This window comes from Marmota marmota, unplaced genomic scaffold, assembly GCF_001458135.2.
Source record: "Marmota marmota marmota unplaced genomic scaffold, marMar, whole genome shotgun sequence".
Taxonomy (NCBI): domain Eukaryota; kingdom Metazoa; phylum Chordata; class Mammalia; order Rodentia; family Sciuridae; genus Marmota; species Marmota marmota.
This window is the reverse complement of record NW_026000082.1, coordinates 33,105,496-33,130,301: the sequence shown is the minus strand read 5'-3', so window position 1 is coordinate 33,130,301 and position 24,806 is coordinate 33,105,496. Positions and strand designations below refer to the sequence as shown.

At 43.2% G+C, this 24,806-nt stretch overlaps 2 protein-coding genes across 35 annotated transcripts in view; one reads left to right on the top strand and one right to left on the bottom strand.

Annotated features, from left to right (window-relative positions):
* The window catches only part of Epb41 (erythrocyte membrane protein band 4.1), a 173,388-nt gene extending 150,662 nt beyond the window's left edge, over positions 1-22,726 (top strand). For 18 of the 34 annotated variants that reach the window (XM_048815976.1, XM_048815947.1, XM_048815957.1 and 15 more), the window contains 6 exons: positions 4,934-5,383; positions 6,609-6,737; positions 14,929-15,030; positions 16,246-16,326; positions 19,356-19,460; positions 20,447-22,726. In XM_048815976.1, the coding sequence (XP_048671933.1) occupies positions 4,934-5,383; positions 6,609-6,737; positions 14,929-15,030; positions 16,246-16,326; positions 19,356-19,454 (861 nt within the window). In that variant the 3' untranslated portion in view covers positions 19,455-19,460; positions 20,447-22,726. The remainder of the gene's footprint in view (positions 1-4,933; positions 5,384-6,608; positions 6,738-14,928; positions 15,031-16,245; positions 16,327-19,355; positions 19,461-20,446) is intronic. The other 16 variants (XM_048815967.1, XM_048815966.1, XM_048815968.1 and 13 more) reach the window with 3 other exon arrangements.
* Positions 22,727-22,840: 114 nt separating this feature from the next.
* On the bottom strand, positions 22,841-24,802 carry Tmem200b (transmembrane protein 200B; the record flags this gene model as incomplete). The annotated part of the gene is made up of 1 exon (XM_015484764.2): positions 22,841-24,802. A coding segment is annotated over one exon (516 nt), but the record flags the coding sequence as incomplete, so codon positions are not given.
* Between the last annotated feature and the right edge of the window lie 4 nt (positions 24,803-24,806).

Genomic DNA, 24,806 nt, shown 5'->3' with positions numbered 1-24,806 from the left:
TTTTTTTTTTTTTTTTTTTTTTTTTTTTGTCACCACCCAAAGGTAAAGTTGATCTTCACTAAGTAAGGAACAAGTGACCAAATGGATGTGGGAAAATTACTATACAGATTCCCCTGGAACAACCCAGATGGCTCTTGCTTAAGTAACAAAATTTTGGAAAGGTTTTCAGGATGTATTTTCACTGGGATTCTTGTAGAAGAAGGTAGTCATACAAACATAACTGTGGTTCCTTTGATAATCTCTTCAAATGAATAAATCTCTTGATCAAAAATAACCTCAAAAGCAGGTTTAATGGAAGGACATCAAAATACCTGTTGTTAACAGTATCTGGGATCCATACATCAAGGAAGGGGTAATTTATAACTCGTCATGGCACGTATATACACAGGGTTTGAGGAGTCTGAGACATAAATCCCTTTGAGTAAATAGAAAGCCTTTGACAAAACAGAAAATACTGAGTTATCATGCTTAGTAGAAACCATCAGCTTTTTAAATGAAATTGAGAATCTTTAGTGCCCATGTTTAATTAAACATTTGTCTAACCTGGTGTGGTGTACCCCTGTAATTCCATTAGACCTTCTTTTCATATTCTTGGAACCAACTGGGTATCACTACAGTACTTCATGCAGGTAGCAGGTCTATTATTGAAGCATCTCTCTTCCTATAGATTCCCCCCATCAGTTAGGATAAGCAATGCCTAGATTAATACCTTTGAATCACATTAAGTCTCAATTTTGCCTTTCTGTCACTGTGGATGGTTCATACACAGCCATATATCAATTGGTATTCCTGGCAAGATCCCTTTAAAGTTTCCAGGCTAATTTAGTTTATGCATTTGTGAGTCTTATGCAACCAGTGGCCCTTGCTGATGGTCATAGCCAGCAGCAAAAACTCTGCCAGTTAAAATTCTTCACTGATAATCATATACCAAATTCTGGATGTCTTATGTCAGGAGGACTTTATATCTTCTTTTGGCCAGAGTTATTTTCTGTCTTTTCAGCTTTCTCCTGATATTTAAAAATATAATATCAGTCACTAAGAACAGACTTTGTTAAGTGGACTTTGGACAGTCATTATACTTCTTGAAATTAGAGTCAGATTTGATGTGTATTCTTTTGAACATAATAGGACATTTCCTTTGGTCCTACGTGAAATGTCTTCTGCTGCCTTGGTTAGAAGATGGGCTTTAGAACTAGAAGCAGACCAGAATCCAAGCCCTAGTGCCGTCACTTCCTAGCTCTAAGTTGCTTAACTTGTGCATTTCTTTGTTTTTATAAAATTGGGAAAATTACTCCTTCACAGTGAGATTGTAGAGAATTTAAATGAGAAAACATGTTAAAGTGATTAGTGCCTGGTAAACATGCGTTATATTAGTTTTTCTCTTATTTTACTGACAGAAAAGATAATACACTAGACTAGACAATGGGGTCTGGTCAAATGAGCCACTGTTTATGTTCTTTCTAAACATGCCTTTCTAAATGTTTCAGTTATTAAAATAGCATGAGACAAAGCAGAACCTGGATTTAATATACCTTTAACAAGTTTTTACTGAATATCTGTTTTGTGCCAAAAACTATATAAGAAAGATATGAAGCCAAGTTAGACATAGTAAGGATAAGGATGTTCTTATTCCCCAAAGTCCAACGGAAAAGACAGGTGATACCAGTAATGAGGGTATAATGAGAACCGAACAGGAATGGTATCTAACTACACTGTGGACACTCAGGAAAACTCCCAGAAGAACTGATACTTGAGCTAGGCATAGACTTCCAACCAGAAGGAACAATATTCACAAAATAATGGAGGCAGAAGAAAGCTCGCTGTGTACTAGAAACTGCAAATAGTTTTGAGTTAATGGAGTGAAGGCTATATGTGGATGTGCAGCAGTATGAAGCTAGAGGGAGAGGTAGGGGTCAGATTTTGAAGGATTTTCCATCTTATTATTAAAGTGTTTGGACTACAACCAAAAGGCAGTGAAGATCTGCTGAAAGGTTTTAAGCTGGAAAAATGGAGGTTTCAGTGCTTCATGTTAGAAATAAACACTTTAGCAACAGAATGGAGGATATATTCAAAGAAGGTTTGAGGTGAAAAAAAAAAAAAGAAGAAGAAAAACTGTTGAGAGTTTCCGTAATAATCTGGGTGAGGCATTGTAAAAGCTTGAATGGAGGTAGCAAATGTGGTAATAGAGACAGGCAGACAGATAAGGGGAATATTAGAATAGAATAAAGATGACTTGGTTATATAATCTCCGGTGGATTAAGGAAGGCGTTGAAGATGACTCTCAGGCATGGAGCACTGGATAGATGACAGTACCATTTACCAATGTAATAGAGATAATGAAGGAAGCTGGGGTGAAAGGTGCAGGCCGTGGTTGGGTGAGTTTAGTATAGGGCATGCCTTCGAGGATGGTTGGTAAATCATGGTCTCTGTTGTCCAAAAGATCCAGTCAGCAGAGCCAACTGAAGAGGTGAATTTGACCATAGGTGAGAGTGCTATAAATGGTAATCAAAACCAGCTGTTAACAGTTTTCTTTTTATTTCTAATCTAGCACATATTTGGTGCTCAGTAAATATTTGTTGAGTTGAAAGTATAATGGCTACAACCTTAACCCTGATCTCTTATATATATGCTTTGGGGGAATAAAGAGATTGATCTAGTTGTAGACAACTTTGTGGCACTTGACAACTGTGGGTCAAGTGGTGCTAGCCTAAGCAATGTAATTAATTCACAAATAGCTCCTCCTCCTCCTCCTTCTCCTCCCCCTCCTCCTCTTCCTCTTCCTCCTCCTCCTGGCACTGGGTATTGAACTCAGGGGCACTTGACCATGGAACCACATCCCCATCCCTATTTTGTATTTTATTTAGAGACAGGGTTTCACTGAGTTGCTTAGTGCCTCACAGTTGCTGAGGCTGGCTTTGAACTCATAATCCTCCTGCTTCGGCATCCCAAGCTGGTGGATTTACAAGTGTACACCACCATGCCCGCTCACAAATAGCTTCTTGATGACAGACTGTTGCTTATCATTTGAGCAGATTGGCACCAAATTGGCTCTTATTTGATTTTCCTAGGTATTTTTCTTATTATTAGTCAGCCTTCCCAGTTGTGACAGGTTTGGAGAAGCCTTGAAGTTCCTTTCCATGTGAGTGGGGTTGGATACCCTGTTCCACAGAGCTAGGGCTAGCCTACAGCAATCCGAGAAAGCCTATTTATTTATTATTAGCTAATCTGTTTTTGAACAACCTCAAAAGAAATGGTGAGATAAGTGCCCTAAAAGTAGTATGGCATGCTGTGTGTCACAACAAATTAAATCTTTTGTGCTCCAGGTCCTCTTATATTAGAGGTGCCCTGCTAATCATTTGGTTAAATTAAATGAATCAGTCTGATGCATTAGAATTTACAAAAAAAAAAAAAAATGTTTTCATGTTATTGTATTTGATCTTCAGACCTCTACAAGTCCAAGTTTCATTCTCATTTTAAGTATGAGGAAATTAATATTCTATTGGTAATATACTATTGGCAAGAATGTTTTTTGTGTCTCTGATCTGCAGACAGAAACAGCCCTGTTGTCAGTTTCTCAATTCTGTTCTTCATGTTCCAAGTCGTATGCATCCTCAGTGATTATGAAAGCACCACTTACTCTGGACTCAGCTCGTGCCTGTTGAGATGCTCTTGTGTCACATGTTTCAAGAGGGTGGAGGAGTGAAGTTGGCCCGGAGTTCCTGGTGCAGGGCGTCTTTTCTTGCCTTAATAGAGCACTGGTTTATATTCACCACAAGTAGGCTGGCTCACAGAGTTAGGAGTAGCAGTAATTTAAAAAAATATAATAAACACATGTAACATGGTTTGAGCACTAAAATATGTACACTGGTTCAAGCTTAGTCATTGATTCCAGGAATACTTTCTTAAAAGAGTCCCTTTCTATTATTAGGTTCCTCTGTGGCATGTAATATGGTAAAGTGACCTTACCAGAAATTAAGGCCGTAAGTGGCTTCTTTACATATGCACATTTCAAGCGAGCACGTGTAGACTATTGCTTGCCACTGCCTTTGGCTTCACTTAGATTGTTCATTTTTCCAAAGGTTCATGTTCCTGCAGATGGGAATTCCTCCTCCTCCTCCTCCACTTAGAGCACTTGATGTTTCTTTAAACCTATAGGAATAGGTGCATCTTCTGTAGTGCTATCATCTTCTCCCCGTACTTTTTAAAAACTATTTTTTTCTGTGATGAGAAGCATTTAGCCCAGGAGGAAACTGTGTTTCCAGAATTTATCTCTCTCATAAATTGAAGTGTTTTGTCATTCATCTGTGAAGAAACACATCTCAGCTGCTGGTCATTTGTATTGTTTTCAGAGAAACATTTCACTATTTTGGATAGCACGTCTGATGTTGTGACCATGATTAGAGAGTCTGCTACCTGTGTCTCTCTCTTCCTGCCAATCAAATCTAGAGTTTAGCTTCTCTGTTTGGAATTAGCATGATGATGCCTGAAACTCGGAGATATTTTTCAACCTGATCAGCTTCTCAAGAACATGTTATGATTGACTCATAATTGTACTGTGTCCTGTGTATAGTAATGAGTTAGGTATTTAGGAATGACAAAGTGACTTCTATAAGTATTCTCCTGAAGAGAATATGTTATACAGCCAAGATCATAAGACTACAAAGTGCTAAGTACTGTATGAGGCACATGGGAATTAATTCTCAGATTAACAATGTTACAGAAATATGACCAAAATGAATTGGAGTTGCTTAAGCTGCAGATAAATATAGCAAATGGCAGCAGTTCTTGCTTTTGACTACCTCAGAGCCGAGATTCTTGCTTTATATTAACATTGGTGAGGCATCTTAAAAATCATTGTTGATTCTCAAAGTTCATTATGTTCCACCGCTTATTCCTAATCTTCTTGTTTTTATATGTGTTCGTTCATTTGTAGAGTATAAATGGCATTCGCACCGAGGAGGTGGCTGTCGTGACAAAAGGGTCATCTACTAACCCTGACTCTGAATGGGAGGGTCCCAAGCAGTTGGTAGTTCCTAGTGAGAGCCAGATGACCACCCCATCGGCATCTCCACAGAGCTTTAAACTTGGCTCCCTCTCCACAAGCAGCAAGGAGACAGAGGAGAAGGAACAGGGGGCAGCTGGCTCTCCTGATACTAAGGAGATGCCAAGAGGCCCAGGTGGGGAATGTCCAGGAGAGGAGGGACAGGCCAGTGTCTTAACACCCTCAGTAACACCAGCTTCCTGTCAGCTGCAACTTGGTGAAAAAAAGGCAGACAGTAGTGAAGAACATGTCACACCAGGAGAGCCACTTGGAAAACAAAACGGATCATTTCTTGACTTACGTGTGGGTACCCAGTTCCCCACCCTCATTCGAAGTTTCCAGGTAGTGACTGATTGGATGACTCAGGTGTAATGACTCTCTGGGAGAGGGCCAGAATCTGTCCTATGGAGGAGGTGGTGGTGGTGGTGGTGGTGAGGGTAGCAGCTTCTCTTCTTTTTTTCTGCAAAATCACAAAGTAAAATTAAAGCCTTTGATTATAATAAAGAAATTAATTCAGAGGAATCAACTCTATGACTAGGTACCTTCTCCCCTGATAACTTAACAAAACTCTTGGGAATAAATTCCAGCTATTTACTTTATGAAGCTGGTGTAAGTATGTTCATCCATTAGTTGTTCAAGTAAGTATAGGTGAAGGAAAGAGGTGAATTTTGGAGACTTCTGTGGTGAGGAACCTTCAGTGTTCTGAGACCATGTTCAAAAATTTCCATGACTCCTCACAGGGGCAGCTGATCTTTTGATGAGATTTCAGGCCCCAAATAATAATCGATATACTATAGCCCCACTGCGTAGCCCACCACACCCACTGACCCTACTCCTAGGGGATTCCATGATTGTAGGCACTAATTCCCTGTGCCAAGGTGGATGGTCACTTAACCCAATCACAGTCCAGTGGTAGTTTTAAGGTGATTGGGGAAGGTGAGCAGATGGACAAGAAGGCCTTTGATATTCCACTAATGTTCATTCTTCTGAAATTCTGAGATTAATCACCAGGTGGTGGTAGAACTGATTTTTTTTCTTTCCAGTTTTTCAAATTCTGCTTCTTTTCAGTGAGCCCAGTGTGAATGTCTGACATTGATTTGAGAGAAGTTAATGAATCCCAGGGTAATGCATTCCAGTGCCTCTGCTGTTTCTTGTTCCGTTTTGTATTTAGTGGAGGAAATGTGGCCGATTTTCTTAATTATAATGGTACAGCCACAAGGACAAATGAAAGTGATGGCTATTTGGCAAATAGTTTTATATTCAAATTCTGAAGGTCAATCTGAAGTGTTTTATAATATAAGTCATAACTGTCTGATCTTAAAGTTTTCCATTAAGCTTATGAAAGTGATTACAGTAATGCTGCTTTTTAATATCCCTCATGATGTGACACCCTGTCGGGAGGACTTCGGAATAGAGTCCAAGACTTGGGCAGAGGAAACACCTTTGGAGATTCAGCTCACCCTTTGCTTGATTCTAGCTAAAGCTTTGATCAGATCAATGTCAGAAGGTTTAGTTCTTCAAGCCTTCAGCAAGACTCTGATAACTCTGTTACTTTACTACTTCACAGCCCCCACTGGTGAAGACTCAGACTGTCACCATCTCAGATACTGCAAATGCTGTGAAAAGTGAAATCCCAACCAAAGACGTCCCCATTGTCCACACCGAGACCAAGACCATCACTTATGAGGCTGCCCAGGTAGGACACCACAGGATGCTTCATAACAAAGACTGGAGTAGATACAACAAATGTTCACAGGATTTCTAATCATTTTCGGCAAATAATAACAGCTTTTTTCCTGGGAAGTTCTTTTTAGAAGGGATTACTGATCTGAGAATACCTTATTAAAAGCAAGATTGTTGTGGCTAGAGGTGTGGCTCAGTGGTAGATTGTGTGCTTAGGATGAGTGAGGCCCTAGGTTCAATCCTTAGCACCAACCAACCAACAAACAAAATTATCTTGGGTCTGACTGCTTATTTCCACCTAATTCACTTGGAAAGTCAATCTAGAGTGATGGTTAAGAATATGGGTCAGATAAACCAAGTTCATGTCTCAGGCCCTCCATTTTTTACTATTATTAATAATATTTATTTTTTAGTTGTAGTTGGACACAATACCTTTATTTTATTTATTTTTATGTGGTGCTGAGGATGGAACCCAGGGCGTCGCATGTGCTAAGTGAGCGCTCTGCCACTGAGCCACAACCCCAGCCCTCAGCATAAAATTTTTAAAAAGAGCTGAGGATGGTAGTAGCTCAGTGGTAGAACACTTGCCCAGTATGTGTGAGGCACTGGGTTTGATCCTCAGCACCACATAAAAATAAGTAAAATAAAGGTTTAAAAAATATAATAACAAAAAAGAGGGGCTGGGGATGCAGGATGGTGCTTGCCTAGCATGTGCCAGGCCCCAGTTCAATCCCCAGTACCTAAAAAAAAAAAAAAATAGCCAGTCTTCCCAAACTTCTGTTTCTTTGGCTATAAATGGGGGATAATGTATCTACCCACTGTAAGATTTGGAGGAAGATTAGGTGAAATAAAGTCCAGAGTGTAGGATTTTAGTTTGATAAATGAGAAGTTGCTTAAAGTTCTCTGGTGGGGGTAATAAAGAAGCATAATTAAAGCAATGATCTTATAAGAGGGTTCCTAAAGCTGTGTGCTACATATATTAAAGTTGGGGGGCTAGAGACAAAATTATAACTAGGGTGGATCTGGGAAGATGCTTATAAAGAGCTCAAGTATAACCTTAGGAGAGGAGAGATAAATCAACCAAGATAGAGAGCCTGGCATGGCGTGCATGACGGTAATCTCAGCTGCTTGGGGGAGGCTGAGGCAGGAGGATCACAAGTTTGAGAAGCCAGCCTGGACAGTTTTCTTTCTTCTTCCTTCTTGTATTCATTCATTCATATATGTGTACAAATTGGGGATCCAATCTAGGACCTCACGCATGGTATGGCTGGGCAATTTAGTGAGACCCTATTTAAACAAAAATTTTTTTTAAAGGGCTCTGGGTAGAACTCAATGGTAGAGAACTTGCCTAGCATGCAGGAGACTCTGGGCTCAATCCCCAATACCTCCCCCTCAAAAAAAAATAAGAGTGAGAGAAAGAAAAATGAATGAGTAGGACTTGGCAATGAAGAGGACTGAGAAAAGGAAGGAATCAAAAATTAATTTAAGATTGTGTATGCTATTATGCCAGAGGATGTAGAAAATGAATTACTTACATATGGGAAAGAATCCCTTTAAACTCTCACTACCATGGAAACAACCTAAATGTCCATCAGTAGAGAGCTGGTTAAGTACATTATGGAACATCTAATTAAGGTAATTCTACATGGCTTCTGCATGGGAACGAGCTTCGTGATAAATCTGTGAATGCTGTGGTATGGTGTGAATAACATGCTACTGTTTGTGGAAGGGAAAAGGAAAGTATATATAGCTGTGTATGGAAGAGCTATGTGTGTGGGCTTGGATAGCAGTATACTCTCTCTAAATGGATACTACAAAAAACTAAAATAAAATAACAAGAAGTGTGCTGGCCTCTGATGAATGAAAATGAAACTGTGGGACTTCTGGTCAGAAGTAGGAGGGAGACTGCCTTTTCACTTTATACCATTTTGAAGTTTTTGAAGTTTGTAGCCTATACACACCCTCCCCCTCAAAAAAGTAATGGTTCAAAAGAAATTTTTCTAAAAATTAGGGCCACACGCTGCCCACAGAAGTCTATGTGGAAGAAAGCAGTCACTTCAAAATAAACTGAGAGAGATGGGGTTGGGGGAGGGCCCCATGGCTGCCCATCCGCTGAGCCCTGCTCCAGGGAGTCAGCTTGCTGAAGCTCCCAGGGAGTGGGGCCATATAAGCCCCAAGCCCAGAGCTGCATGCTGGAACTGTAGTGGCCATCTCCATGGACACAGTGTATGGCTCAAGCAAGCAGCTCAACAGCACTGGATGTGTACACCGCCTCAAGGGCTGCAGCAAGGCCAAACTGCTTGCAGTATGCTTGGGCAGCATGACCGAGGTCTACAGCTTGTAAGGGTCTGGATTCCTAGCTGTGTCTTCATGCAGGACTTGGCCCAGATGTTTGGGGGACCTCTTGCTCTTACCAGTATCCCCTCAGCTCTAACGTGGTTGACTTATCTATGCCTAGAAAGCTTAGGCTTGTTCATCTAGGCTGTGCCCTGGAAAGCACACAGCCATCCTCGAACAGAAGTACAGGCTGCTCCCCTCACAGGGGTCCTGCCTATGAAATTTGGAAGGACCCAAGGACAGTGCTGATACTGTGACCATCTACTGGTTGTTTGCAAGGCCTCATTTGTAGAGGCCACTGGAGTCACATCACAAGCCCCACCTTTTAGGCAGTGTATCTTTTCTGAACACTAGACCAGAAGCTGCTGGTTTAGTCTCATACTGTGGGGGAAGGTTATATTTGTTCTGTAGTTGCATATATCAGCCAAAAGCTGGAAAAAAAAGAGATTAAGAACATTCCTAGGGTGGTCTTAATTCTGATCAGTTTCTTCTTTCCCTCCCTCTCTCTCTCTCTTTGAAATTGAAAAGTCAGCTGGGCACAGTGGGGCAAGCCTGTAATTCCAAGAATTTGGCAGACTGAGGCAGGAGGATCACAAATTCAAGGCCAGCCTTAGCAACCTAGGGAGGCCCTAAGCAACTTTGTAAGACTGTCTCTCTCTCAAAATTTTTAAAAAGGCTGGGAATGTAGTTCAATGGTAAAGCATCCCTGGGTACAACCCTCAGTACCTCAAAAAAAATTTTTAATTGAAAAATAATTTAAAGGATTTAGAATCTAATGAGAGCAATGTCTCTGGGTGATAGCATTTTAAGTTCAAGCCAGCTGGAAATGCTGGTGCAGTTTAAAAGTCAGCTGACCAAAGGCAGTTCCTCAAGCTGGAACCAGATTATAGAACCACATGCCAAAAACATTCATAGGAGAAAAGAGAGCCTTTTTAACAAATGGTACTAGGAAAACTGGTTATCCATATAGAGAGAATGAAACTAGACCCTTATATTTCAACTTGCATAAAAATCGACTGAAAATGAATCAAAGACCTAAGAATTAGGCTGTGTGCTGTGGTGCATGCCTTAATCCCAGTGGCACTAGGCAGAGGCAGGAGGATCGCAAATTCAAAGCCAGACCCAGCAAAATCAAGGCACCAAGCAGCTCAGTGAGACCCTGTCTCTAAATAAAATACAAAATAGGGCTGGAGATGTGGCTCAGTGGTCGAGTGCCCCTGAGTTCAATCCCCGGTACCAAAAAGAAAAGAAAAGGGAAAAAAAAGATCTAGGAATTAGACCAGAAACTAACACTCCAGTGTGTAAGCACAGGCAATAACTTTTTCAATAGAACCCATAAAGCTTGGGAAATAAAGCCAAGAGTTAATAAGTGGGTTGGCATCAAATTAAAAAGTTTTTGCACAGCAGAGGAAACAATTAAGAATGTGAAGAGAGAACCTATAGAATGGGAGAAAAATCTTTGCTAGCTATTCTTCTGACAGAGGATTAATATCTAGAATATATAAAGAACTCAAAAATTTAATGCCAAAAAATCAAGTAACCCAATTAATAATGGACAAATGAGTTAAAAAGATACTTCTCAAAAAAAAAAAAAAAAAGAAAGAAAGAAATACAAAAGGCCAACAAATAAAATATGTTCAATATTATTAGCAATTAGGGAAATGCAAATCAAAACTACACTACGATTTTCTCTCATACCTGTCAGAATGGCAGGCATAAAAATTTCAAGTAACAACTGCTGGAGAGGATGTGGAGAAAAGGAACACCACTTGACACTATTGTTGGGATTGTAAATTAGTACAACCACTATGAGAATTTGGAGGTTCCTCAAAAAACTAGGCATGGCCACCATATAACCCAGCTATACCACTCCTCAGTATTTATCCTGAAGAATTGAAGTCATCATACTACCGTGATATATGCATAGCCACGTTTATAGCAGCTCAGTTCACTATGGAACCAGCCTAGGTATCCGCAAACAGATGAATAGATAAAGAAAATGTGGTCTGTATACCCAATCGAGTTTTATTCAGTCATAAAGAAAAACGAAATTTTGTCATTTGCAGGAAAATGGATGGAACTAGAGACCGTATGCTAAGTGAAATAAGTCAAACTTAGAAGGTTAAGGGATGTATGTTTTCTCTCATATGCTACAGAAGCTAGAGAGGAAAAAGGAAGAGAAAGGTGGGAACAGGTCTCATGAAAATCAAAGGGAGATCAGTAGAGGAAAGGGACCAAGGGGTAGCGGGAGGGAAGAAAGAGGGAAATGTCTGGGAGTGACGGTGTCTAAATTATATTGTTACATTGTGTGCATGTGTAAATATGCAACAACAAATCCCGTCCTGTGTACAGTTATAATGCATCAATTTAAAAAATGGGGGTGGGGGGGCAGGGGATTGTAGAACCACACACCAAACATTTCCCTCCAAACCCGTGGGGCCAGTGATGTGGTTGGTTGTGATTGCCTGGTGGGGATAATTATCATTTTGGTCTAATGGTGGAGATTTGCTGGGGGCGTCCAAATTAAACAATATTGGAAACAAAAATCCTTTCTGCCAGGGACTTTTTCTTATTTATTCATGAAATAAGTTATAGCTAATTGTATGTATGATGTCTTTATTTAATTGTAGTGTTTACTCAGCACCTTTTATCTTTATTCATATGTATGCCAAATGTTAAACATAATTAATGTTGGACATTTGAACTTTTTTTTTTTTAACCATAAAAAATGCTATTAGCCAGACGCAAGTGGCACATGCCTGTAATCCCAGCAGCTCACGAGGCTGAGGCAGGAGGATCTCGAGTTCAAAGCCAGCCTCAGCAAAGGCGAGGCCCTAGGCAACTCAGTGAGACCCTGTCTCTAAATAAAATACAAAACAGGGCTGGGGATGTGGCTCAGTGGTCGAGTGCCCCTGAGTTCAATCCCTAGTACCCGCCCCCCCCCCAAAAGAAAAATGCAGTTAAACATATTTTTAAATGGTTTTAAAAAATAATGTAAGAGAAATATAAAGTGAGCAAGATGCCTGGACAAATTACACCAGCTTTGGAGTTAGGGATACTTAATTTCAACACTTGCTAATTTTTGTTTGTTTGTTTAATATTTATTTTTTAGTTTTTTTGGTGAACACAACATCTTTATTTTATTTTATGTGGTGCTGAGGATCGAACACAGTGCCCCGCGCATGCCAGGCGAGTGCATTACCGCTTGAGCCACATCCCCAGCCCACTTACTAGTTTTTTGACCTTGGGCAAATCATTTAACCTTTTTGAACCTTAGTTTTCTCTTCTGGAAATTACTTTTTATAGAATTATTGAAATAAATATCATATTTGCCTGAGACATATATAGTAACTATTCAAAAATGGTAGTTCTTAGCAAATTGCATTTTATACATTGATCCTATTTTGTTTTAGCCATGCATAACAGTCAGCCAAGATACAAATTGCTTTTTAGGATTCATGTTAGACAGTGATGTGCAGTGGGAAAGAGTGTTGCCCATAGAATCAGATTTCCTAGGTTTGAACCTGCTTCATCACTTCCTACCTAGTGTGTAGTCAGGTTACTAAATTGTTCTGTGCCTCAGTTTCCTTGTTTGTAAAATGTGACTAATAGTTCTAGCTCACAGCACTGTTATGAAGAATAAATTAATATATGTAACATGCTTCCAAAGTGTCTGGCACATAATAAGCACTAGGTATCTATTTGCTGCTGTTGTCATTTACTGTAACCATTTCTGCTGCTTTTTTTTATTGTCTTGCTTGACAAGTAAGCACAAGTATCATTTTTTTTATTCACAATCTCCACACTTTGGAACAGGTGGTGAAATGAGATAGGGATCTGGGTTAGGTTTTTTATTTATGCCCACAAGTGTGCATTTGTGGTAAAATTAACATACTTTATGTCTGGCTTCTTTGAGTGTTGTGTTTCTTAGATTCATCTGTATTACGTGAATCCATAGTTCATGCTTATCTATGGCTGAATAGTACTCCATTGTATTAATATATCTCAATTTTTTTATCCTTTCATTTGTTAATGAACAAGTGGGTTAGTCCCAGCTTGGAGTAAATGTGAATCAAACTGCTGTGAATATTCATGTACAAGTCTTTGTGTGGACATATCTTGGGTGAACACCTAAGAGTAGAATTCCTGGGTTATAGGGTAAGTGGGCGTCTATAAGCTGTTGTGAAAGCCACAGTATCATTTTGTTTTCTTGGTTGTAGATGGACACAATACCTTTATTTTGTTTATTTAATTTGTTTATGTAGTGCTGGGGATCAACCCAGTGCCTCATGCATGCTAGGCAAGTGTTGTACGACTGAGCCATAACCCCAGCCTCAAAGCCACAGTATCATTTTGAGAAACATTGGTTAGAGGATCAAGAAAGGAAGGGGCCCCGTGTAGGAAGAATGAAAATAGTCAGCTGTAACAGTGTCGCCTCCATTTCCACCTTCTTCAGAGAGAGAGTAGAAGAGTGGGTGGGAGGTGGGGACAGTGACAGATTTATAGAGGAGAAGCTCTGCACAAAGCTTCAGCAGTCCTTGCATGAAAATTTATATTCTTACACTAGTTTATAAAGAACTTCTATTTCTATAATTTCTTTTGATTTTCACAACAGTGATATGGTATCTGCAGAGCACATATTACAGCATAATATGTGAAAACTATAAATGAGAAAACTAAGGCTCAGGAAAGGCAAACGACTTTCCCCGTCCCACAGCTAGTTACTGTCTGAGCTGGGACTCAAACTCCAGTCTTCACACAAGAAGTCTCTTGCCTGGTCTGCATCCTAGTTCAAACACCTACTAGGTTCTACTGTAGAACCTTGGACAAACTATTTGACCTCTCTGGGTCATACATTTCTTAACTGCATAGTGAATATAATAATAGTATCTTCTCATGATGTTGAGAAGCATCATTGAGACAACAGTTGCATGATGTGCTTGACACATAGTAGAAATGCGGTAAATGTTAGTTGAATCTGAATCTGGGCTAAAGAAAATGTTATTGAACTAATTCTATACCTGGTATGACTTAGGGGTCACAGTGTCTCTCTCTTTAATTTTTATCCAGATGCCCACCTGTAGAGGAACCCAACCAAGGACTCTGTTCCTTCCTTATTCTCTTCTCCTCCATCTGCCCCCCTCAATATCTCAGGGCTTTTGGGTAAATTAAATGTGGTCCTGTTCTTAAATATAATGCCAAGTAGTGGCACACACCTGTAGTCCCAGCTATTCTGAAGGCTGAGGCAGGAGGATCATCCAAGATCAAAATTCAGAACTAGCCAGGGCAACATAGCAACACCACATCTCAAAAGAAAAATAAAGCTGACAGCCTTTAAACAAATATACTTTTTTAAAAAACTACTTACAGGGCTGGGAGTGTAGCCCAGTTAGAGGGCTTGCCTGCATATGTGAGGTCCTGGGTTCAATTCCCAGCAAAAAAAAAAAAAAAGAAAAAAAATTGTGGAAGTCATTTGTGAACTATAAAATGTACCTGTGACCTATGTATAGTATGTCACTCTTGTTGAACCTGTGACTGCACTCCTGCCTCCTCTTTCTGATCCACTCCTATCCTTGACGTGCTAAGAAAACCATATACATTTGACATTGTTAGAGGCGCCTTCTTCCCTGGGATTTATTCTATTAAGAGTTCTCTTTAGAACTAGGATGTAGCTTAGTGGTAGAACACTTGCCTTGTCTTGAGGCCCTGGGTTCAATCCCCAGTAAAACACATGCACACCACAAAAGGTCACTATAAGGGAATTTGATTATTGCATTAGAATGTACCATTGAAGAGCACAGTTGCAGCCTGCAATATTTGCCAAGCTTCCTGAGAGGCATGATGATGAGTTGTAATTTCTTCTGCAGACTGAGGACAGCAATGGGGACTTGGACCCGGGAGTCTTGCTGACAGCCCAGACCATCACATCTGAGACCACAAGCAGCACCACCACAACTCAGATTACCAAGGTAACAGGCCAGCTAGAGCTTCCCTAGGGAATCCAGTGGCCTGTCAAGCTTGCTGTTGGCCCTGGGGAAGGAGGACCCTATTCCTATGGAACCAAATTATTCCAAGTGTCCCAGATAGAAAGACCCTGTTGCTTTCCCTGGCAGTAAATCAAGGAAGGCCCTGAGCGTATCCCAGCCCACTTGGTACTTTCACAGTCACATGTCGTCACTCTTTACAAATCTGTCTGTCTTTCCAGCTGTGCAGGTGCAGGTAAATTTAAAAATCAGCTTGGGCTGAGGGTATAGCTCTGTGGCAGAGTGTTTACCTACCATACTCAAGGCCCTGGGTTCCGTCCTTAGCACGCGCGCGCGCGTGCACACACACACACACACACACACACACACGAAAGTCAGTTTAAAGGCAGGAATTGTTGATTTAATAGTGATCATATTTTATTTCTAAGCCAAAAATCAGAACTCTGGGTCTAACAAAGAATTTTTATGTCATGTCCAGGGTTAGGGTCAGGGGAGCTATAGTTTGAGAGCTGAAATATTAAACTTACTAGGATATGGTCTATAGGAAACAATAGAGACAAAACATCTAAAATTGGAACTACCCTCAGAAAATCAAATTTACCTGCACCTGCTATAGTACTAGAGGAAAATGCATTTTCTCATGGGTAATAAATTCAGGTTCTTGACCAAGCTCTGTCATTAATACAGATGACTGATCTCAGTTTTCCTCATCTGTCATGGAAACCTACCAGCCTTCAGGAGATTATCTGAAATATCTTTTGACATCAATAACATGAAAGTAATTTTAAAATAAAAGATCCCAATTTCAAACTGTGTGGCATTTTTATTCATAGTGTATTCTGATTTTTTTTCCTCCTAAAAGTAATCAAATGGAAATATATAGAAGAACAAAGAGAGACACTTGTTTTGTTTACTTGCTGAATTTCTCTGGTGTTTGGGAGGAAGAAAAAAGGAGACAGTAAATGGAGAACCGTGGTTTTCTGTTCAGCTTATTAAAAATCTCAGTGAGCTCCAGGGTGGAGATATGCTCATCTTAATAGGTTCTGCCAAGATTTTGGACATGTGGGTAAGAGGCTGTCCTATGCAGGGCCAGCTGCAGGTTAAAATTTGGAGCGCAGCTTTCAGAATAATCGTTGCTATTTTGTTTTTTCTTTCTTGTTACATTGCTGATCTCCTATGACCATTTTCCTTTGGTTACAGACTGTAAAAGGTGGAATATCAGAGACCCGGATTGAGAAGAGAATTGTGATCACAGGAGATGCTGATATTGACCATGACCAGGTAGGAATGCAGGGAAATTTTGAACTTGGGAGGGCAGGAAGATCAATGGACATGAGAGTGCTGTGTACAAAGGGTATCTCTGCCAACTTCATTTCCAAAAGGCTTCACAGCCATAGCTTTTGAAAAGAAGAACAGGACTGAGAAGGTAGAGGCCTGTGGGTGGGGCAGCAGAAGGGGAGCTAGGAGGTGTAGCGGAGGAGCTTGGGCTGTGCGTGGACCTAAGAATTGGGCTCAGATGCTGGCTCTCATTGTATTTCAGCACTCAACTCCCCAGGCCTCTGATTCCTCACCTGTCAGCCAGGGATGATGGTGCCCTCTCTCAAGGTTGCCTGCAGATCTAGTGAGATGCTGGATGTGCAGCCTGAGACCCATGGTGGGCTCCATGTTATGAAGGAGGAATAATGTCCTAAATCTGTGCTAGATTATATTGCAACAATAGAAAGGCTCGGTCCCTGCCCCAGGGCACTGTAATAGCTGAGGAGAGAACTGGGAGAGTGCAGCGTGGTGGGCAAGACACCAGAAGGCTGGGACTTGGTTTCTGTCCTAGATCTAACACTAACTTGCTGTGTAACACTGGGCAATTCACTGCACCCCTGTTTTACCTCTCCTAAAAGAGAAGAGGTTGATCTAAATAATTTCTGGGCCCCTTCCTGGTGCTAAAATTCTATGTTTTTATGTTAATTAGGTGCTAATTGTGTGCTGCAAGCAATTAGCAAATAATAAGGTCAGGATTAATGTTCCCAATTCTCTTCTGGATGAGGTTAGAACAGTAAAGCTGCAGAGGAGAGGGGGTGGAAGAGACTGCATACAAATGCTTCTGGAATCATTGACAGGATTGCTAGAGCAGTAATTCTGTGGCCTTTATGCTGATATGCTGACTGCCTGAAGAAGAAGAAGAAAAAAAGAACTAAGCTGCAGTGCTGGCAGTTCCCTCGGTAGCAGGGTTGAGACTTACAGCAGGGAAACTGGGCTCAAGGTCCCAGAAACAAGACTGCAAATCCCAGTGGAATTTGCACTTGTATGTAGATGGCATGAAGACCCCCACTACTATGTATCATTATAATGCACCAATTTAAAAAAAGCCCTTCGAGAGACCTTGCAGGCCACATGCCCAACTCGGTGGGCCCTGCCTTCCCCAGCCTGCAGCTGGGTGATTCGAGCCTCGCTGTGCTGAACAGTAAGCATGAGAAAGAAGGCGATCATGGTGTCAGGAAGACAAACCATGCTGCATCCTGGCTCTCAACTTACCAGTGCCCTGGAGCAACTTACAGTAACTACTTCTGTGAGCTGTAGTTTGACCATCCCTGAAATAAGGATCATCACGGGTTTCTTTAGGGTCATTGTAAAAAAGGGGAGCAAGCACACCTGAGAGCTCAGAGAGATGCTCCGATGAACCAACATCAGAGCAGTGTTGCTTCTAGGAACTGAGGACCGTGTGGAAGGAGACGACGTGGTCTCTGACTGGGGAGGGAGGGCTTTAGGCAGGGAAAGCAGTGTGGCACAGCTTTTCAGGGAGAGGGGGAGGCAGAGTCACAAGGAGAGGGCTTGCACTGGGTCTGAAGTATGAGCAGATGGGTTAGAAAAGCAGGAATGGTGAGCAGGGGCCCGTGGAGGTGGCAGGTCTAAGAATGGCTTTGATGGAGCCAAGAGACCAGGAGAGAATTTTGCTCTTTTTCTGTCCTGAGATGGTCCTTAGGATCTAGGGTGAGCATGAGCAGTTGGCTGGTCAGTTCTAGCCAGAGTCCCTTTTTTGTTGCTGTTGTTGTAGATGAACAGCATGCCTTTACTTTATTTTAATGTGGTACCGAGAATCGAACCCAGTGCCTCACACATGCGAGGCAAGCGCTCTGTCACTGAGCTACAGCCCCAGCCCCCAGAGTCCTTTCTGATATGGGATCTGCTCAGAGGCTGGCAGCCAGGAGGGGTGCCACTGCCCTCCTTTGACTTTTCTGTGGTAATGCAAACTCTTCCAGGTGCTGAAACAGGGTCCCCTCAGAAACTAAAAGACAAGGTGGTAAACTTAAACTTCCTGTTGCATTACTTATTACCTGTGAAACAATAAGCACTTTATTTAACCTTCAGCTTCCCATTCTATAAAACACAAATAATGATACTATCCTAATTTTCTCACTTTGAGAAGATCAAGTAAACAATAGCAGGGCGTGATTGCACACACCTGTAATCTTAGTGACTCAGGAGTCTGAGGCAAGAGGACCAAAAGTTGAGGCCAGTCTCAACAACTTGGTGATACCCTAAACAACTTAGTAAAACCTGTCTCAAAATAAAAAGGGCTGGGAAAGCTCGGCATGGTGGTGCACGACTGTAATCCCAGCTGGTTTGGAGGCTAAAGCAGGAGGATTGTGAGTTCAAAGCCAGCCTCAGCAACTTAGTGAGGCCCTAAGCAACTTAGTGAGACCCCGTGTCAAGATCAGACATAAAAAGGACTGGGAATGTGACTCAGAGGTAAAGCACCCCTGGGTTCAGTTCCCAGTACAAACAAAAAGATTAAATAATAAGTAATGGGCTCAGGCCAGTGTTCGGTGCATCACGGGCCATCCACTGGTCCTTCCTGTCTTCTACTTCAGCCCTGACATTTCTTCCTTTTTTTATCACACACTTCTTTCCTTTCCTGTCCTGAACTTCCTGGTTACCTCTTGGGTGGGAGAAGGTCAGGGATTTGGGGATAGGACATTTCCTAGATGGAAGAAGGAAGCACATTGTTAAATCCTACAAAGGAGAAAACTGTGTTGAACAGATTTTGTCCTATAGATTCCCTGCTTGCTCCTCTGAGACCCGCCCGGGTAGGTGTGGTCACCCCTGAGGTCCCTCTCTGATGCTCTGAAGACAACTCTTGCCTTCCCTTTCTTGTCCTGTTGGTCCAGGAGCCTCCCTGGGCAGGAGAGGGTGGGAAGATGGTCATCAGCTTAGCTTATGCCGCCATGGTGCAGCCTGAGCTGGGTCAGCTCTGGCCCTTGCCGGCCTTCACAAGCCAGCCTGTTTTTTCCTGATGGGCATTGTTTCTTTTATAGGTCCTTGTACAAGCCATCAAGGAGGCAAAGGAACAGCACCCAGACATGTCTGTGACCAAGGTGGTTGTCCATCAGGAGACTGAGATCGCTGAGGACTGAGCTCAGGTAATAGGTGTTCCTGTTGGGGTTGAAGATGCCACTGTCCCAGCCTGAGAGCTCTGGCAGGAACTCTGGAACCCACTCTGGGAACCCATCACTCCAGAGGGTGTCCACACTGGGACTTGATAAAGGAAAGGCAGAGGAGATAGTGAATTATTTTACTTTAACCAAAGCAGGCTGCTGGGGCTGAGGTTGTAGCTCAGTGGTGGAGTGCTTGCCTACCATGTGTGAAGCACTGGGGTTGAGCCTCAGCACCACATATAACTACATACATACATACATACATACATACATTCACACATAAATATATTGTGTCTGTCTCCAACTAAAAAAAGTAAAAATAAAAAAAAAATTCATGGGCTGGGGATGTGGCTCAAGCGGTAGCTCACTCGCCTGGCATGCGTACCGCCCAGGTTCGATCCTCAGCACCACATACAAACAAAGATGTTGTGTCCGCCAAAAACTAAAAACTAAATAAAGATTCAGAATCATAAAAAAAAAAAAAAAATTCACAGTGCCAAAGCAAGCTGCTGTTGTGTCCTGTCCTGAACAGTACCAAGAGTTTGGGGTAGGAAGAGGGACACCAAATTTGGATATAACATCCCACCTCCTGACTCCTCCTGCCCCCCTGCTTCTCCACTTCAACTCACCCCCTTTTGCTCTGCTCTCTGTGGCACCGGCATCTCTGGAATTTCCAAGCCTGAGCCTGGAAGGATCAGAGAACTGTCGCAAAGAGCCAGATCAGGGTATCTGTAAGTGTGCAGATTTGGGACAGGTGGGAGAAGGCAGTGACACTCTGGGGCCAAAAACTAGAAGCAGGAAGCTACTTTGGGGAGCCAAATAACACAGTTTACAAAGGATTTGAGAAAACTATCAATCACAAGGTAGGATATGCCCAGTGCTCAGGTTCTGATTGTCAGTTAAAAGGCCACAAGAACTTGGCAGTGGGAGTGGGAACAGAATTTAACAATGTGCTTCTTTCCTTCCTCTAGGAACTGTCCTGCCCCCAACTCCCTGCCCTTCTCCCATCCAAGAAAAACCAGCGATGATACAGAGCCAACCTGCAATAGTCAGACTTCAGATTTTCAAGATTACTTTAAACCACCAGGAAGTTTTCTTCATTTTCTATTTGGAGTTTATACCAAGAGATTCTTCTAGCTATCACTGATCCTTTTGAAGACCTTTTTCTATATTGTGATACCAGAAATTGCTCAGCTTTTCACTCTATGGACTATTTCTAAAGAGTTTTTTACGGGGTGGTTTGTAACCCCTCCAACCTAGCCTCTCCCCATTTATTTCCAGCCCAGATTCTAACAGGGTCCACAGAATTCTTCAGGAAATCCTCCAGAGACCCTGTCAGCTGTGTTGGAGGCCAAAGTCAGCTCAGTGGGACTCCCGCTCCTGCCCTAGTTTTACGCCCTCTGGATGACAGCGGAAACTTCATGAACCAGCTCTTTCTCAGAGCTAAGATGCCACTTTACCAGAATGTCAGGCAGCATGACTGCTCTGATCCACAGACCCCCAGAAAAATGTCCTGTCCCTCTGTTAGAGTGTTTTTGGTGAGGCAGAGACCTCCGCTGAGAATGTAGTGCTGTTCTCCCTCCCTCCCTCCCTCCCTCCCTCCCTCCCGCGCGCTCTGTTTTGGAGCTTCTTTTGGTCAGAGACATAAGAAATTGCTTCAGGTAGATCTGATACTGTGAATGTTTGAACATACCCGTGGCCTTCACCTCCCCAGTTGCCCTTGTACCTCAGCAGCAGCGGTGGCTCTGCCAAGCACTCCCCTAGGCTCCCGTCTCAGGAGACCAAAACTCACGGAAAAGTAGGCACCTTTGGCCAAAAGCTCTAATGGAATGTTTTCAGTGGCGGTTTGGGGAAGGAAAGCTAATGAGGTTTTTAGAATAAGGTGTTCTAGTTCTGGGAGTGTGCACTTCATCCTGAGGAGTGGCGCTTACCTCAGTCTACTAAGGAGTGTTTCAGGTAACCAGGTCTGGGCCTTTCTTTTATTGTCACAAGGGATGTAGCTCAGACAGGAGGCTGTGTTCTCTGACCTTCCTCCTGAGAGGCACCTGCCTGAGGACATCCTTCTGGAGCAAGGGGATTATCGGCTTCTAGGGACCATCCCTCCCATAAGACACCACATGACGGGTATAAGCCCTAGGACTGCTCATCCCCCCTCGCCACCTGAGGTCTGTCAGGTTTTGTGGACTTGATTTGTGGTGAGTTTTGGATTTAGGTTTTTTATTTGCCTTGGTTTTGAAAGTGAGGACTGATGTCCCCAATTCCTGGTAAGGATTTGGGGCATTTTTATTCAATAGGGCTTCTCTAATCCTCCAGCTTGCTTCCCACAACAGATCTGCCTGGAAGCTTCTTAGAATCCTAATTCTAGGCTAGAAGCGAACTTCATGAGATTAGTCAGTGAGTCACTGACAGCGATCACCGGGGCTCAAGGACACTGAGCATGAGCACAGTCTGAAGCCAGCAGCACGTGTCCAAAGTCTCTACTAGCCGAGTGTTACTTAGACAAACTCAGCTGATTTGAACTGATTGCGAGTGTGTGCGTTTTTTTCTTTTAGTTCTCACGTGAGACCACTATTGCCAACAGGCAGCTCAGGAGGGAGGGGAGAGTCGGGGGAGTTATGACAGGCTGGGGAGCAGTGGGTTGTTCTGTCTTAGGAGCAGATGTACAGGCTGTGGCATAGAGTCTGACATGATGAGGCTTTCTGGGGGCCCAAGCCAGGACTGTGTTGTCAGGTTTGAACCCCTGTCCCATCAAACAGACGGATAATGAGCTTACTTTCAAGTGGCCAGGTGTCCTGCTGAGGGAGCTACCAGTGCTCACGATGCTGAAACCTAGAGCTGGGCGCAGTGGTATGCACCCAGGATCCCGGCTGCTTGGGAGGCTGAGGCAGGAGTTTTGTAAGTTTGTATCCAGCCTTAGCAACAGAGCAAGACCCTATCTCCAAAACAAAAACTGGAGACCTGTGGGAGGAAGAGGATGGGCGAAGGGAGGGGCGCATGCATGTCTCTTCAGCATCCCCAATGTTCTGTGCTATCCAGATCAGTGTGGCAGCCTTCATAGCACAGGACCTTGCATCTGGGGGCCTAAGCTTTCCTCAGCTCTGCCGCCAGCTCCCTCCTCCTCTGTCAGTTGAACCAGAATTACACTAACTTCCTCCCAGGCCGCTTCCCCTTCCTCCCATTCTGGCAACAGATCTTGGAGTTTGGCAATTGTTTGGATTTTTTTTTTCTTTCATTCTGCAATTGTGTGTATGTGTATGAGAAGAAAAAAACAGACTGTCCAGGTAGAAATGGTAAAGCGTGGGGAGGAGAGTCACATTTCCAGGATCCCAGACAGCGATTCCTAAAGTGACTCAGACACACCACAGTAACAACTCTCACTGCCATTTTATTTTTACTTCAGAACTAAAGATTTCCTTCAAACCACAGGAGAGCTCTGCCACCTACCCACAAAGCAAGGTCTGCACTCACAACCAAGGGCCCAGGAAGCCTAACTGCAGGGGACATCATTCCCCGCCCCCACTGGGGCCATCACTATATTCTGGGGGAACCTTGAGCAGCCAGGGGTGAGGAGACCACCATCTACCTTGGGAAATGGAGCCAGAGCTATGGCTTGACCAACACCCCTTGATGCTCATGGGAAACCTCTGCCCAGGAGCTCAGCCCCAGGCTGGTTGTTTTTACAAATCTCTCTCAAATGTATTATTTTGGTGACAAAAATGAAGGAGCTTTGTAAATTTTTTTAAAAAATTATGAATCATATCAAGTAGTTGTTTACATTTCTTGACAAAATAGGAACCATGGCAGCAGAATCAAATTGGCAAAATCTCTAGATTAAATAGGCAATAATTAGGTCTGCTGTTTTGGCCTTTTGTAGTAAGAGAAGTGGTTGTAGTGTTTAGATATGTATTTGGTCTTGCTTCTTGTATTGCATTTTTCAATAAACTTAAAAAAAAAAAAAAGCCCACTGACTCTAAGGATTGATCTACTTTTGTATTTCTCTTCTATCAGTAACTTGGGGAAAATTAAAGCTGGATGGGGAGACCTAACCTGAAAACATTTTCTAAAGTAAGCTCCCCACATTGGCCCAAATGCAGCTTCAGTGTTGTACAAAGGGGTTTCTGAGAACTGGCAAATGCTTTTTGCCGGCTGAAGGGAGATTGCGGCACAGGCCACAATTAAAAAAAAAAAAAAAAAAGAAATAAAAAGAGGAGGGCTTCTCAGACCTCTCTGGGGAGTGGTCAGACCTCAGTATGAAGACATTGGCAGTAGTTAGCCCTAGTGGGATATACCCTGCATGGCTGAAGAAAGGGTTTGAGCTAAAGGTTCAGTCCCCATCCCAGATGGCAGTGGAGGGTCTCAGCACCCTCCCATTGCCCATCTTCCCAGAAGCCCAAGCTCTAGCCCTACTCTGGAGAGGGCCTGTCTGTCCCAGCCTGCAACATCCCAACCTACCTTCCAAGTCTTAGAGGTCCTTGCCCACCACTTTGGGTTTGTTAAGACACCAGGTGCATCTCCCAATCACCTTTGGCCTGGACCTCCAGTCCCCTCAGGTACCTGTCCAGGGCTAAGGCCACATATGGAGGCTGAAGAAATTCCTGAGGCCGAGGCATGCTGGTCTCCACACTCTACTTTAAACCACTCCTGCTGGCTCATCAAGCCTTAGTGCAGCTACCACACACAGGTAGGATGCCTTAACCGCTGCTGTGGTCGGAGGTCCATCCCAACCTGAGATGTGCCTGAAGCAGCTATGGTCTCTGGTCCTGTTATCATGGTCCATGCTGCAGCCTCATAGCGGGTTGTCCCCCTACTCCTCAGACCCGGGCCCCCAAATTCTCTCCTCCCAATTTGGCATACCCCCCCAGACTGAGACGGTCCAGCCGTGGCCAGCTTCTGTGAGCACAGTCACGAGCAGCTGGGGTCCCAAGGAGGAGCTCCCCAAGGCCCAGATCCAGAGACTTGGAATGTTCAATGCAGGAGCCAGAGGGCTGCACTGTGATGATCACGTGGCCAGTCTGGGTTCGTGGAGCCCAGGGAGGGGCCAGCCCTGGACCCTTCAGCGGGTAACTGTTGAGGAGGGCAGGTAACCCGAGGCGAGGATTAGCAGGCTCTGAACGCAGACTCCGCACTGACGGGACGGGTGAGGTACCCCGACGCGGGGACAGGTCCCAACTTTCTGGCTCCGCGCAGCCTATGGCTAGGGGAGTCCTTGGGCCAGGGCTGGGAAGGAGAGCGCAGTCCCAGCTGGGGCCGTCGGGGGGCCGGAGGGCCTGGTCCCGTAGCACCCCCTGGCGGAGTCGTCGCGTCTCCAAGTCTCGGTTCTCATAGAGAAGC